We start from the raw sequence: 14,804 nt of genomic DNA, 5'->3' as shown, positions 1-14,804 counted from the left end.
TGGGCCGAAGGGCCTGTTTCCACGCTGTATCACTCTACGGCTCCACTGGACACTGAAGCATAAATCTGAAGAATGCAGTTTTAAGGAACGACAGTGAGGGGCTTTTTTGAATATACAAATAAACATCACAGACAGTAACCCGGTAACCAATGGGGATTATAACCAGAACGGTGCTCTCACATGCCTTAGAGTACACCATCATGTGCTCTCACATGCCTTAGATAACTGAACCACAGGCGCAGACGTACAGCAGTCTACATGTTAAATGTTAGATTTCTTAAGGTTTTCTTATTGATAGTGAAACTGCTAACATACATGCCTACGTAAGGCTTTCTCTTACTGTGCCACCTCAGCATGCCCACTGGGGAAGGATGTAATTAATCTTCCAGGTTTACACTAGTAATTCACAGCATTAAATGGATTTAATTTACAATAGAAAGTGTTGTCAGGAATTGCATTTGTATTCAAGGTTGGTACGGAGATAAATATTTACTTTTGGCCTTGAACTATTAAAAAGGAAACACAATCTGACCCGAATATCAATTCCAAAATGATAACATTATGCATTATGGCTAATCTAAAAGTCATGAATGCTGAAGAGACACAAAAAGCTGGAGTAACTCAACGGGACAGGCAGCATCTATGGAGAGAAGGAATGGGTGTCGTTTGGGTCGAGACCCTTCTTCAGACCCAGTCATGAATGTTGTTTGGTCCAAGGACAAAAAAAATTGAGAGCAGGGGCAGCATGGTGGCGCAGTGGTAGAGCCTTACAGCGCTTGTTCGATCCCGACTACGGTTGCTGTCTGTACGGAGTTTGTACATTCTCCCCGTGACCGCGTGGGTTTTCTTCGAGATCTTCGGTTTCCTCCCACACTCCAAAGATGTACAGGTTTGTAGTTTAATTAGCTTGGTGTATGTGTAAATTGTCCCTAGGGTGTGTAGGATAGTGTTAATGTGCGAGGATCGCTGGTCGGCGTGGACTCGGTGGGCCGAAGGACCTGTTTCCGCGCTGTATCTCTAAACTAAAACTAAAAACAGGGGTAGCTCATTAGACCCTTGAAAGCTCCTACATCATTCCGGGTGATGGCAGCTGATCTATGGTGGCTTCGACTAATTTTCTGTGCCATTTCTCCTTTCCCTCCATATCAAATATTTATCCACCACCACTTTAAATACTTCTGGTGAATGCTGTAAGTTGCATTTTTACAGAATTCCAATGTTTTTACATCTCTCTATCCTATTATACGGTGCTTCATTGTGTAATTTTTGTGGAAGGTGCATAACATTAGGTTACAGTGTGAATTTACCGTTTCTAAAGTAAATACAATTTTAAAATATTAACTAACTGTGATTACATTTACCCTGTCTTTAAAAACAATCTATGTTGCTGGCCATTTATTGTCATTTCAATCAGAATACAGTGATTCACATTACATAATAATAATCATCTGAATCTTGATAATCTGTGACCTTTATCTTATTGTCCTAGAATTGTGGGCAAATAATAGTAAGATTAAACGAGAACTTACCAGTTTGAAGTTTGATCTTTATTTTATGAGGAGTAACGTTGAGGGAATATGTGAAGAACCCCGCTAGGACGCATGCGTGTCATTCTTCAAAGCAGCGGTGTGGAATCACAGATAACTATAATGACTAAACATAGTAAGATTAGAGAGAGATACCAGTTGAGTATATGATCAAGGGTGGGAGCGGAGGGCACGTATTCCCTCAACGTTACTCCTCATAAAATAAAGATCAAACTTCAAACTGGTAAGTTCTCGTTTAATCTTACTATTTTACTTCGGAGTCACGTGAGTGACTACGTGAAGATTTCAAAGCTCTGTGATTTCATGCCGTGGACGAGTCCATGACACACATCTGCTTTGGTATAGGGGAGAAATATTTTCGACATCCATACGGTATGTGGATGCAACAAACAATTTTATTAACAAAAGAAATCATAAAACCCCGAATATTGATGGGGACAAATTATATTACAGAACTTAATATAGGTTTTGAAAAAGTTCCAGTTTCCTCCACTGGTTTATTATAAAATTTACGGAAAGTTCCTTCTGATGACCATCCTGCCGTTTTGAGGATCTGATCCAATGGAACATCCAACTTGTATGCTGCCGACGTAGCTGCAGCCCTGGTGGAGTGAGATTTAAAACAATTAGTATCTATACCTGCTTTAGTAAGTACTTGTTTTATCCATTTGGAAATGGTCTGTTTTGTTATTCGTTTATGAGGCTGTCTGTGGCTAATGAGCAGTGCCTGTTCTGTGCCTCTGATGGTTTTGGTTTGTTTAATGTACTCTTTGAGATGTGTTACCACATACAGACGCTCATCTGCAGGGTAGTTATTGAAAATCACTTTTAGGCCTGCCGATCCCTGTCTGTTCTGTTTTACCAGTTCCTGGATGTAAAAATGTAAATTTTCCTGCGAACTGGTCATGGTATCCAGCCTCAATTTGTGTAGGGACTGCGCCCTTTGTGCTGTGACCAATGCCATCAGCATGACCGTTTTTAAGGTCAAAGTCTGTAATGACAGACTAGTGGCTGGAGTCCAGTTCATTAGTAGATTCAGAACGATGCCAACATCCCATATATGGGAATATCTGGCCTTAGGAGGGTTAGCATTGAATATGCCCCTCATGAGCTTGGCTACCAAAGGGTGTGACCCCACAGGCTGTCGTTCCGTTTCTCTCCAGAGGTAGGTAGACAGGGCACTTCTGGCACAGTTGATGGCGCTGTACGTAAGTCGCTCGTCATGGTGTAAATTTACCAGAAATTCCAATACCGGTTGAATGTTTGTAGGTCTGTGGATAATGTTGTTCTGGTTGCAATACCTGTGCCATTTTCTGATATATACTAGGTATTGATTTTTTGTTGACTCTCGCTGGGCTCCAGCGATCATGTTCATAGCTCTCGTTGTTAAGCCCAGGTGTAATAAAGGAGCTTTCAGACTCTACAAACCAAAACGTTAATGTGACGGTGACAAGGATGACTTGTCCTAGTTGCTGGATTTACCAGTAGATCCGGTCTGTGTTGAATGGTGATGTGAGGTTCTAATATCATCTCCTGTACCAATGGGAACCATGGTTGGGTAGGCCAATCGGGTACTATTAAGATACCAGACGCAGAGTCTTGTCTTATCTTACTTAGTACCCGACTGATGAGGCAGAAGGGAGGGAATGCATAAAAGAACAATTTCCCCCAATGCAGCGAAAAAGCATCTGTAGCTGCTGCCCCAGGGTCTGGTTCCCATGATACATATTTTGGCACTTGGTGGTTAAGCCTGGATGCGAATAGATCGACATCTGGTGTTCCGTATCGTGCTGTAATTTCAGCAAAAACTTTTTTGTCCAACATCCATTCGATGTTCTCATTGAATTTGCGTGACCTGGTGTCTGCCACTAAGTTTTGTCTACCTGGTAAGTAGGTAGCTGATATCCAAATTCCTCTGTGGATACACCATTGCCAGATCTTGTTTGCCAGATTGTCACATGATGTCGATTTGTTTCCACCCATGTGGTTGATGTATGCTACCACAGTGGTGTTATCAATTTGTAATCTTATATGCTGGTGAGATAACCCTAAGCAATATGACTTAAGGCCGTGAAAAGCTCCCAACATTTCTAAGTAATTTATGCCCAAAGTGTGTAGCAATGATGACTCCTGTTCATTCCATCTCCCACCACAGCTGGTGATGGAATCCGTGGCACCCCATCCGAGAGCACTAGCATCCGTTTGTAGTGTGATAGACGGATTGCTGATAATGATTGGATTGGAACAATGCCTAATGTTTTCTTTCCACCATTGTAGTTCTAGTATGGCTTCTTTTGGTAGTTCCACATGTCTATCAAAATGACCTCCATTGTATTTTAGAGCTCTTATTTTTGCCCTTTGTAAATTCTGATAATATAAGGGCAGCTGGAAAGGCTGCTATTATCTTGCCAATCATTCTCGCCACCTGTCTAATAGATGGTTCCAATTTTGATTTAATTGGATGGATAATGAATCCTAGGCTTTCAAATAATTGTATAGTGGCTGTTATTGTTAATTCTGCTTGTTTTACCCTTTTGCCCAATATAAGTATATCATCCAAGTAAGCCATCACAATGTGTTTATGTTCACGTAGGAAAGCTAAGGCTGGTTTTAATATTTTGGTAAATAACCTAGGTGCAGAAGTAAGTCCATTTGGTAGTGCTCTGTATTGCCAGTGTTGACCCATCCAATTAAATTTCAAATAACGTCTGTGGTCACCTGTTATGGGTACTGAATAGTAAGCATCTTTTAAATCAATGCTTGCCATATAGTAACCTTTGGAGATTAATAGTTTAGCAGTAGCAAAGGTTTCCATTTTGAAATGAATATATTTTACAAAAACATTCAAATTACTCAAATCTATGATGATGCGGCAACCACCATCTTTCTTATGTTTAATAAAAATGTTGGACACGAATTCTAAAGGTTTGTGTTGGGTTTGTTCAATTATCCCCAGTTTATGGAGTCTCTGCAGTTCAGCATGTGCTTTTGCTTTATCTTCGCCGTTAAGCCTGAACACTCTGTTCGGTACATGCTGGACTGGAGGATTACGTGGTTGTAAGAACTCTATCGTATATCCCTGGATACTGCTTAGGATATAAGTATCTGATGTCAACTTATACCATGCATCCAGAAAAAAGTGTAATCTGCCACCAACACCCATGCTATCGTTAATAAGTAAGGGACCAGACCCACCTACCTCTATGGTTACCAGTGGTCTTATTTCTTCCCTTGTCCCCGAGGACGTTGAGGCCCCGGTGTCTTGATTTGTGTTGTAGATGGGTGCATCTTCCACGAGGGCCGGCCTGGGCCATGTCCTAAAAAAGTTGGATTGGTCTTGCCCTCGACTGTTCTCCGGAGTAGTCCTTGCGACCCATGAGTGCATAGGGGTGGTACTTCTGGGGGTAGCGTTTGGTAGCTTTTATAATTCCCAGGGCTTTGGATTCTTCGTCCAAATCTTTTACCTGTTTTGGTAGGTCCCCTCCAAACAGGTAAGTCTTTTCGGTGGTTGTTTCTGTTCTGCATAATCCCGCAAATTTTGGGTCTAGTACCGGCTGTATACTCTTCTTTCTGATATTATTCAGTTCATATTGGGTATTGCAGAAGAGGGCGAGGGCATCTTTGTGGTGTTGACTCATATCTTCCTCATTCAGGGTTCATGTGAATGCCGTTATCCCTGCGGTGAGGGTTTTAAGTACTTTTTGTAGTAAGACATCCCTGGTCCTGATGCTTGCTCCTACATGCTTCCAAATACATGCGTTCACGGTTGGGACATTAAGGGATTTACAGTTTCCAGGTTGCAAGTGACGCCCCATGGTGTCAATTAGGGCTTGTCCCTGTAGCTGGTTCAGGGACATGTAATTAACACTTGCCGCTAACCTGGCTGGTAAATCATCCCCTGTGAGTTCTGGCTTCGAGAACTGAGCCACCATTTCAAGTAAGTTGCCACTTACCCCTTGCACTGAGTTGTCCATCAGTTCCTGTTCAGGGTCAGTCCAAATCTGCCCCGCTATGCTGTCCTGGGAGGCAATAGACGCTGAATACAGCCCTGAATAAGGTACTGCAGAGGGGCTGAATGTCTGCCCAGTAGAGCCAGACCCCCTCTGGAGTATTGCCTCCATCAGCCGCTCCATTTTCGTCCAGTGCTCTCGGGCACCTGGCTCTGGCGGCTTGTCCTGGACCAGCTGCCGCTCCAACGCGGTACAGAGCTTTCGAGCGCTGCCCGCTCGCGGTCGCTGGTCCCGCAGCTCAAACGCGTTCCAGTGATCTCGGTCACTGGTCGCTTGCTGCTCCTCCAATTCCTTCAGCCCCACAGGCCCCTGAGCGAAGGTGGCGTGGGGCTGTTCGAAATCCAAGTCGTCCGAAAGAACGGCTCGGTCGGTTTTGCGTTTAGCCTTTCCACCCGCCAGTGGTGAGGCTAACTCCGGCACAGGTGCTCCCGACAATGGAGACAGCCCTGCCGTCTGCCGCCGCTGGCTGCCCGTTCCTGCACGGCTCTCCCCCGCCAGCTTTTTGCAGCTTTGGTCCGTCTTCTGTCCATCCTAAAGGTAAGAAAACGTAGATCTCTTACCTGTCTTCGCTGGTTGTATACACCAGCCGTTTAGGAGGAACGTCCTTCCTCCATCGAAATGACTCGTGCAATGCGTGTAGCGTAATGACATGCATGCGTCCTAGCGGGGTTCTTCACGTAGTCACTCACGTGACTCCGAAGTAAAATCTAAATTAAATGTCAGATTATAAAAGCGATTTTGCGACTAATTTTAAATAACAAAACCAAAGGGCAAAGAAACAAGGGAATTTACTTTTCTCCATCAATGATCAAAGTCCAGTTATATAGCATGCTTTCCACAAACATTTAGTAGATATTTGAAAACTAATTTTGCCGATATTCACAATTATTAACAGGGCCATCAATCTTGATAGGATATAACATGTGTAAAAATCCCAAAACATTCTTATTCCTTTGTGTAATATTCTGATGGCAGGCCAAGTACCATTTATACTGACGTACCTCCCCCAACATCAGTCTGAAGAAGGGTCTCGTTGCGAAACGTCACCTATTCCTTCTCTCCATAGATGCTGCCTCACCCGTTGAGTTTCTCCAGCATTTTTGTCTACCTACCTATTCTGATCTCACTGCAATCTTCCTCCTGCTCCTCGTTGAAAAAATCTTCCCCTTTACTGATTATGGTGGGATATACTTTCTCTCTCCATTCATCGTCTTCATCAGAGTGAAGATTGCCATCAGATCTTCTCGTGACGTCCAGGTCTCCATCAGCATCAAGCAAGGTGTCAGAGCGTGGTTCATCTTTGCCACTCACAGTGGCTCCACCGCCACCAATCTGGTGAATCAAATCATCATCTCTGGTTTCCTCATTGCTCAGATGCCCCACGTCACCCTTGCTGTGGGCAGTACTATTAGGTAGTATTTTGAACTTCGACACAAAAACTGCAGAATTTAAAAAAGGAAGTTGGAGTACTTTTAGTAATGTCAATGTAATGCACAACATGTTACCATTTTAAAAGCATTAAAATATAAGTTTGTAATATCAATCATTTTGTAGCTACATAAATATTAATAGATTGCAAATATTATTTAAAATGTACATTCTTTGGATTTATACACTATTCTAACAACGTTGTCAAATGAGATGGTAATAAAACTGAGCATTTATGTCTGTTGAATGGGTCAGGCTGCATCTATCATGGTCACTTCTGACTACGGCTCAGGAGAAACACACACGGATTCCGTCAACGGAAGATAAGACGTAACATAATTCTCACACAGTTGCTTGCACTGTAGGTGCTGGCAGTGTAGCTGCTTGCAGTGTAGTTGCTGCCAGTGTAGTTGCTGGCACTGTAGCTGCTGCTGGCGCCGACGATGGCTGCCACGGTGTACCTTGTATGTGAATACTTGTATGTGAATACTTGGCCAATAAACTTATTCATTCATTCATTCATTCAGTACCTGGTTGTCCATCTCCATTCAGCCTCACCATCAAGTGGCTACAGTTTGGGGTGTAGATGTGGACATCAGAAAGCACTGTGTCACTGGTGAATGTGATTGAATCCATGCATTCCCCGTGTCTGCAGCAGCATGGCAGGGTGTCACCACACTAGAATACAGAAACATTACCGCAAGCTGGCGTCACACAAAGAGAAAACTTAATGAAAAGAGAGCCCCAAAACATCCATTCGATTTTCAGTGTTTAATTTTCCCAGAGATTAACGTTGAATAGCATTTTCATTTAAAATCCAATAAGCATTCTAAATAAATTCAGCAAGTTACACAATTTAATAAAGCTTTGATCCATTCTTAATCACGTGCGCTCACCAATCAAACTGTTGACTTCATCAGAAGGCTTTAATAATGAAGAAACATTGAAGGTTAATTTATTGGTAAATTAAACAAATGTATTTTGTTTGTCATTTTATTTCCTCCACTTAAATAAAGAAACATGATCGTACTATTTAAGAAGAGGGAGACCACAGGGAATTATCAACATGTAGTCTACCATTAGTGGGAAAAAATATTACAGTAACAGAGCATCCTGAAGAGAACAGCACGGGTTTACGAAAAGAAATTTAGATTAGATTAAGCAAAACACAAAATGTAGAGGAAATTTAGCAGGATTTTTTCCTGGGATGAGGCATTTTATTTTTGAGAAAAGACCGGAGAGACTAGGTCTTGTTTTTCCTTCAGCAGCAACGGTTAAGAAGGGACATGATGAAGTTACATAGAATTATGAGGGATATAGATAGCTGCAGCTGACATTGCCTAGTTAGAGTTAGCAGTGTCAGCTGTGAATTAATCCCTAGCATGTGGCTGGTCACATTCACCTACAAGATTCCAGCTCAGGGTTTCATATCCCAAACTCCTGTCCAAAATCTCATCTATTGGGCAAATTCTCCTTTTAGTTTCGTTTAGAGATACAGCGCGGAAATAGGCCCTTCGCCCCACCGGGTCCGTGCCGACCAGCGATCCCCGCATATTAACACTATCCTACACACACTAGGGACATTTACCAAGCCAATTAACCTACACACCTGAAGATCTCGGAGAAAACCCACGCGGTCACGGGGAGAACATACCAACTCCGTACAGACAGTACCCGTCGGGATCAAACCCAGGTCTCCGGTGCTGCAACTCTACCTCTGTGCCACCATGCCGCTTGAAAAAGATAAACTGTTCTCTATTCTGTGCAGTCTGTTACAGAATCAGTTTCATTCATTTTAAATTTCAATAAATAAAGTATTGCGTGCCTTACTTTCCAGCAGCAGGATATGTGTAAACATACAGAATCCTGATCTACGGTTGAGATTTCTCAACATTAACTCATATTTTCTAATTTGTTCGCACGATATGGTAATTCCTGGCATTCACTGGCTAACATTATTTTCCTTTCTAATGAGCAACTTTTACAGCCACTTTTAAGGGCATTGGTTGCTATGAAGTCACGTTACACCAAGCCACATAAGGATAATAGATTTCCTTTCCTTTTGTGAAACAGATAATTTTACAGTGACAACCCTCAAGTTTAACTGGCACCATTACAGATAGTAGATTTTTGTTGTGATCCTATCAATTAATTTCAACTGTCTAAATTATTCACTTTGGCCACAGGCCCATGCAAGCTTCGAGTCCAGCACAGGACAGGCATATGGTTCCCCAGCCCAATCTGAATCCCCACATCTCCAGTCTATCCCAATCTGTCTCCCGATTATCTGAATTTTAAGTAACCCTTGCATTCACTCTCTCTCTCTGTTCCTCCCCCACCCTGGTTCTCTTGCTAATTTCACCATTTGTCCTTCGATATCACCTTGTCCCCAGCCAACAATGGACTATTGTGGGCTCCACCTTTCCTGCTTTGTACCCCACCTTCCCTTACCTCCAGTGTCCACCTCCCTGACTCTCAGTCTGAAGAAGGGTCTCGGCCCGAAATGTCACCTATTCCTTTTCACTAGTGATGCTGTCTGACCCGCTGAGTTACTCCAGCACTTTGTGTCTATCTTGCTTATTCCCTTTATCCTGTATCTATACACTGTGAATGGATCGATTGTAATCATGTAGTCTTTCTGCTGACTGGATAGCACGCAACAAAAAAGATTTTCACTGTACCTCAGTACACGTGACAATAAACTAAATTAAACAGCTGTTATCAGGCAATTGAATCATCCTACCACAACTAGAGAGCTACTAACTAGCTCATTTGTGGCCCTCGGACTATCTTTAATCGGACTTTGCTGGCTATACCTTGCACTAAACGTTATTCCTTATCATGTATCTGTACACTGTGAGCGCCTCGATTGTAATCATGTGTAGTCTTTCTGTTGACTGGATAGCACGCAGCAAAAAAGCTTTTCACTGTACCTCGGTACACGTGACAATAAACTATACTGAACTAAATGTGTAAACCAGCATCCTGGGTGTCATGGATTATGGGGAAAAAGGCAGGAGAATGGGGTTAGGAGGGCAAGATAGATCAGCCATGATTGAATGGTGTAGACTTTTGATGGGCCGAATGGCCTAATTCTGCTCCCACATATGAACCTTATGAGCACCTGCAGCTACTTCCTCAACTAACCTAAACTGATCAGTCTGAAGCAGAGTCTCGACCCGAAACGTCACCCATTTCTTCTCTCCAGCGATGCTGCCTGTCCTGCTGAGTTATGGGCCTGTCCCACTTAGGTCACCGAAAAACCGGCGGCTGGACCCCCTATGACAACGTCTACGACAATGTCTACGACAACCTACCTCCTAGTCGACGTCAAACTACCGACAACCGGCAAGCATTAGGACATTATTCACCTACGACCACACCTACGTCTACTCGCGACAAGCTACGGCAAGGTAAGACAATTCAGTCGCCGGTTGACGTAGGTAGTCGCCAATGGAATTCACCGAAGTCAGCACCGGCTACAACCTACCATAGCACCTACGTCAGGAGAAGTTAAGATACGCTCAAATGCGTCAAACCCACAGTTGCCGAAAATGTTTCAACATGTTGACATTTTTGCGGCGACCAGAAAGATGCTACGACCCTTTGTGCGACTGAGAAGACGACTTATGACCATACAGCGACACCCCAGCGAACACGTGGCGACAACCAAGTCGCCTGTTGTCGCCTAAGTGGGACAGCATTTTGTATCCATCTTGTGTCTGAAGAAGGGTCTCGGCCCGAAACGTCGCCTATTTCCTTTGCTCCATAGATGCTGCTGCACCCGCTGAGTTTCTCCAGCAATTTTGTGTACCTTGTGTAAACTAAACTCTGGCGAGATCACAACCCCAGTCCGGTCCGGTCCGATTGACGACTCCAGTCCGGGATTTCCCTCAGCATCGTTCCGGCTCCGGCTCCAGTCCGGTGGATCCGGATCCACTCCGGGACCGGGCTGATGGCGGCGGCGGCGGCCGTGAGTAGCGGCAACTGCCCAGCCTGAGGCCTAGTCCCGCCCGCCCGCCCGCAGCTCCGACACTCCCGCCGCCCGTCCCCTCCTCACCGCGAGCCCAGGCCCCCCCCCCTCACCGCGAGCCCAGGCCCCGCCCCCCCTCACCGCGAGCCCAGGCCCCGCCCCCCCCTCACCGCGAGCCCAGGCCTCGCCCCCCCTCACCCACTCACCGAGTCACCGGTCACCTCACGATCCCCGACTAACGGCGCCGCCGTCCGGTCCGTCCGCCACCCGCTCCCCCAGCAGCCCCGCGCCCGCACCCTGGTTCCCCCACAACAGACACAGAGACACACTTTGACACCGAGATACTAATCTCACAAACACACACACACACATATATATATACACAGACACACCCCCCACACACACACACATACACACACTCAAACACACACACACACTCAAACACACCCCCCCCCACACACACACATACACACACTCAAACACACACACACACTCAAACACACCCCCCCCCACACACACACATACACACACTCAAACACACACACCCCCCCACACACACACATACACACACTCAAACACACCCCCCCCCCACACACACACACACACACACTCAAACACACACCCCCCCACACACACACATACACACACTCAAACACACACACACACACACAAACACACCCCCCCCCACACACACACATACACACACTCAAACACACACACCCCCCACACACACACATACACACTCAAACACACACACACACTCAAACACACACCCCCCCCACACACACACATACCCCCCACACATACACGCCCCCAAACACAGACACACACATACACTCAAACACACACATATATACACACACACACACACACATATATATATACACACATACACACACTCAAACACACTCACACACACATACAGTGGCTTGCAAAAGTATTCATACCCCTTGAACGTTTCCACATTTTGTCACGTTACAACCACAAACGTAAATGTATTTTATTGGGATTTTATGTGATATACCAACACAAAGTGGCGCATAATTGTGAAGTGGAAGGAAAATGATACATGGTTTTCAAATTTTTTTACAAATAAAAACCTGAAAAGTGTGGCGTGCAAAAGTATTCAGCCCCCTTTACTCTGATACCCCTAAATAAAATCCAGTGCAACCAATTGCCTTCAGAAGTCACCTAATTAGTAAATAGAGTCCACCGGTAGGCGGCGCGACTCTCGTCTGCAGCGGCCTCTGCAGTCCGTCTGCGTTTTTATTATTTTATGTCTATGTTTTTATGTAGTTTTTGTTATTTTTGTTGGGGTATGTGTGTGGGGGGGTGGGGGTGGTGTGGGGGTAACTTTTAAATCTCTCCCTGCACGGGAGACCCGACCTTTTCTTTGTCGGGTCTCCGTTGTCGTTGGGGCTGCAACGAGGAGCGACCTCCAACAGGAAAACCGGGGGCTCTGGTGCTGACTACTCACCTCACCGTCGCGGAGCTGGCCGAGTCCAGAGCGGGTGGAGCTGTGGTGGACGCTGCTGCGACCCGACCCCCGGAGATTCGGTGGCTGCAACTGCGGGTTTGGCGGACGGCACCGGGAGCCCGCGGGTACCTGGAGGGAGACCGCTTTTCAGGGCTCCCGCAACGGCGACTTCTCCCGCCCGAGTTGCGGGGTTGAAGAGCTCCTGGAGCGGGGCCTTACAGCACCGCCCCGCGCGGCTTGGAATGGCGGCGGGACTCTGCGAGCGCGCGCCGGGGGCTCTAACATCTAGAACCCGGTGTGCGACCTTGCATCACCCGACGTGGCTTAAATGGCCACGGGACAATACGCCATCGCCCGCCGGGGGCTTTGACTTTGACTCTGACATCGGGGGGGGGGAGTGCAGTGGAGAGAGAAGTTTTTTTGGCCTTCCATCACAGCAATGTGATGGATGTTTATGTAAAATATGTTGTGTCTTGGGTCTATTTGTTTGTAATGTATGGCTGCAGAAACGGCATTTCGTTTGGACCTCAAGGGGTCCAAATGACAATAAATTGAATTGAATTGAATTGTGTGTAATCTAATCTCAGTATAAATACAGCTGTTCTGTTAAGGCCTCAGAGGTTTGTTGGAGAACATTAGTGAACAAACAGCATCATGAAGCCCAAGGAACACACCAGACAGGTCGGGGATAAAGTTGTGGAGAAGTTTAAAGCAGGGTTAGGTTATAAAAAAATATCCCAAGCTTTGAACTTCTCACGGAGCACTGTTCAATCCATCATCCAAAAATGGAAAGAGTATGGCACAACTGCAAACCTATCAAGACATGGCCGTCCACCTAAACTCACAGGCCGGGCAAGGAGAGCATTGATCAGAGAAGCAGCCAAGAGGCCCATGGTAACTCTGGAGGAGCGGCAGAGATCCACAGCTCAGGTGGGAGAATCTGTCCACAGGACAACTATTACTCGTGCACTCCACAAATCGGGCCTTTATGGAAGAGTGGCAAGAAGAAAGCCATTGTTGAAAAATAGCCATAAGAAGTCCCGTTTGCAGTTTGCCACAAGCCATGTGGGGGACACAGCAAACATGTGGAGGAAGGTGCTCTGGTCAGATGAGACCAAAATTGAAGTTTTTGGCCTAAATGCAAAACGCTATGTGTGGCGGAAAACTAACACTGCACATCACCCTGAACACACCATCCCCACACGTGAAACATGGTGGTGGCAGCATCATGCTGTGGGGATGCTTTTCTTCAGCAGGGACAGGGAAGCTGGTCAGAGTTGATGGGAAGATGGATGGAGCCAAATACAAGGCAATCTTGGAAGAAAACCTGTTAGAGTCTGCAAAAGACTTGAGACTGGGGCGGAGGTTCACCTTCCAGCAGGACAACGACCCTAAACATACAGCCAGAGCTACAATGGAATGGTTTAGATCAAAGCATATTCATGTGTTAGAATGACCCAGTCAAAGACCAGACCTAAATCCAATTGAGAATCTCTGGCAAGACTTGAAAATTGCTGTTCAGACGCTCTCCATCCAATCTGACTGAGCTCGAGCTATTTTGCAAAGAAGAATGGGCAAAAATTTCAGTCTCTAGATGTGCAAAGCTGGTAGAGACATACCCCAAAAGACTTGCAGCTGTAATTGCAGTGAAAGATGGTTCTACAAAGTATTGACTCAAGGGGGCTGAATACTTTTGCACGCCGCACTTTTCAGTTTTTTATTTGTAAAAAAATTTGAAAACCATGTATCATTTTCCTTCCACTTCACAATTATGCACCACTTTGTGTTGGTCTATCACATAAAATCCCAATAAAATACATTTACGTTTGTGGTTGTAACGTGACAAAATGTGGAAAAGTTCAAGGGGTATGAATACTTTTGCAAGCCACTGTACACTCAAACACACACACACACACACTCAAACACACACACCCCCCACACATACACGCCCCCAAACACAGACACACACATACACACAAACACACACACACGCCCCCAAACAGACATTCAAACACACACACACCTCACACACACACACAGACACTGAAACACACACACACTCACACAGACACACTTAGACACAGAGACACACACAAGCACTCACACATAATCTCACACAGACATACACTCACGCAGTCACTCAGACACGCACAGAGACACTCGTACTCACGCACACTCATCGTCTCTCACACACAGACAGACACATGCAGACAGACACACTCACACACAATGTGCTGGAGTAGCCCAGTGAGTCAGGCAGCATCTATGGAGGAAAGCCTCAGGCACACAATGTTCATGTTTATTATGGTGTTTACAGCATACTATGTTTATATATCAGTTGTGCTGCTGCAAGTAAGAATGTCATTGTT

At 45.3% G+C, this 14,804-nt stretch overlaps 1 protein-coding gene across 4 annotated transcripts in view; it reads right to left on the bottom strand.

Moving 5' to 3' along the window:
- Nucleotides 1–11,282, bottom strand: part of mettl22 (methyltransferase like 22) — a 38,483-nt gene extending 27,201 nt beyond the window's left edge. The window contains exons 1-3 of one of the 4 annotated variants that reach the window (XM_033041165.1): nucleotides 11,165–11,282; nucleotides 7,516–7,663; nucleotides 6,670–6,996 (exon numbers count right to left, since the gene is read on the bottom strand). In XM_033041165.1, coding sequence (XP_032897056.1) covers nucleotides 6,670–6,996; nucleotides 7,516–7,621 — 433 coding nt within the window. In that variant the 5' untranslated portion in view covers nucleotides 7,622–7,663; nucleotides 11,165–11,282. Of the gene's footprint in view, nucleotides 1–6,669; nucleotides 6,997–7,515; nucleotides 7,664–7,881; nucleotides 7,904–8,594; nucleotides 8,618–10,302; nucleotides 10,455–11,164 lie in introns of those variants that run through there. The other 3 variants (XM_033041164.1, XM_033041166.1, XM_033041167.1) reach the window with 3 other exon arrangements.
- Nucleotides 11,283–14,804: the final 3,522 nt, after the last annotated feature.

The sequence above is a fragment of the Amblyraja radiata genome, chromosome 22, assembly GCF_010909765.2.
Source record: "Amblyraja radiata isolate CabotCenter1 chromosome 22, sAmbRad1.1.pri, whole genome shotgun sequence".
NCBI classification, from domain to species: domain Eukaryota; kingdom Metazoa; phylum Chordata; class Chondrichthyes; order Rajiformes; family Rajidae; genus Amblyraja; species Amblyraja radiata.
Note: the sequence above shows the minus strand (reverse complement) of the source record. Positions and strands in the feature narration are given on the sequence as shown.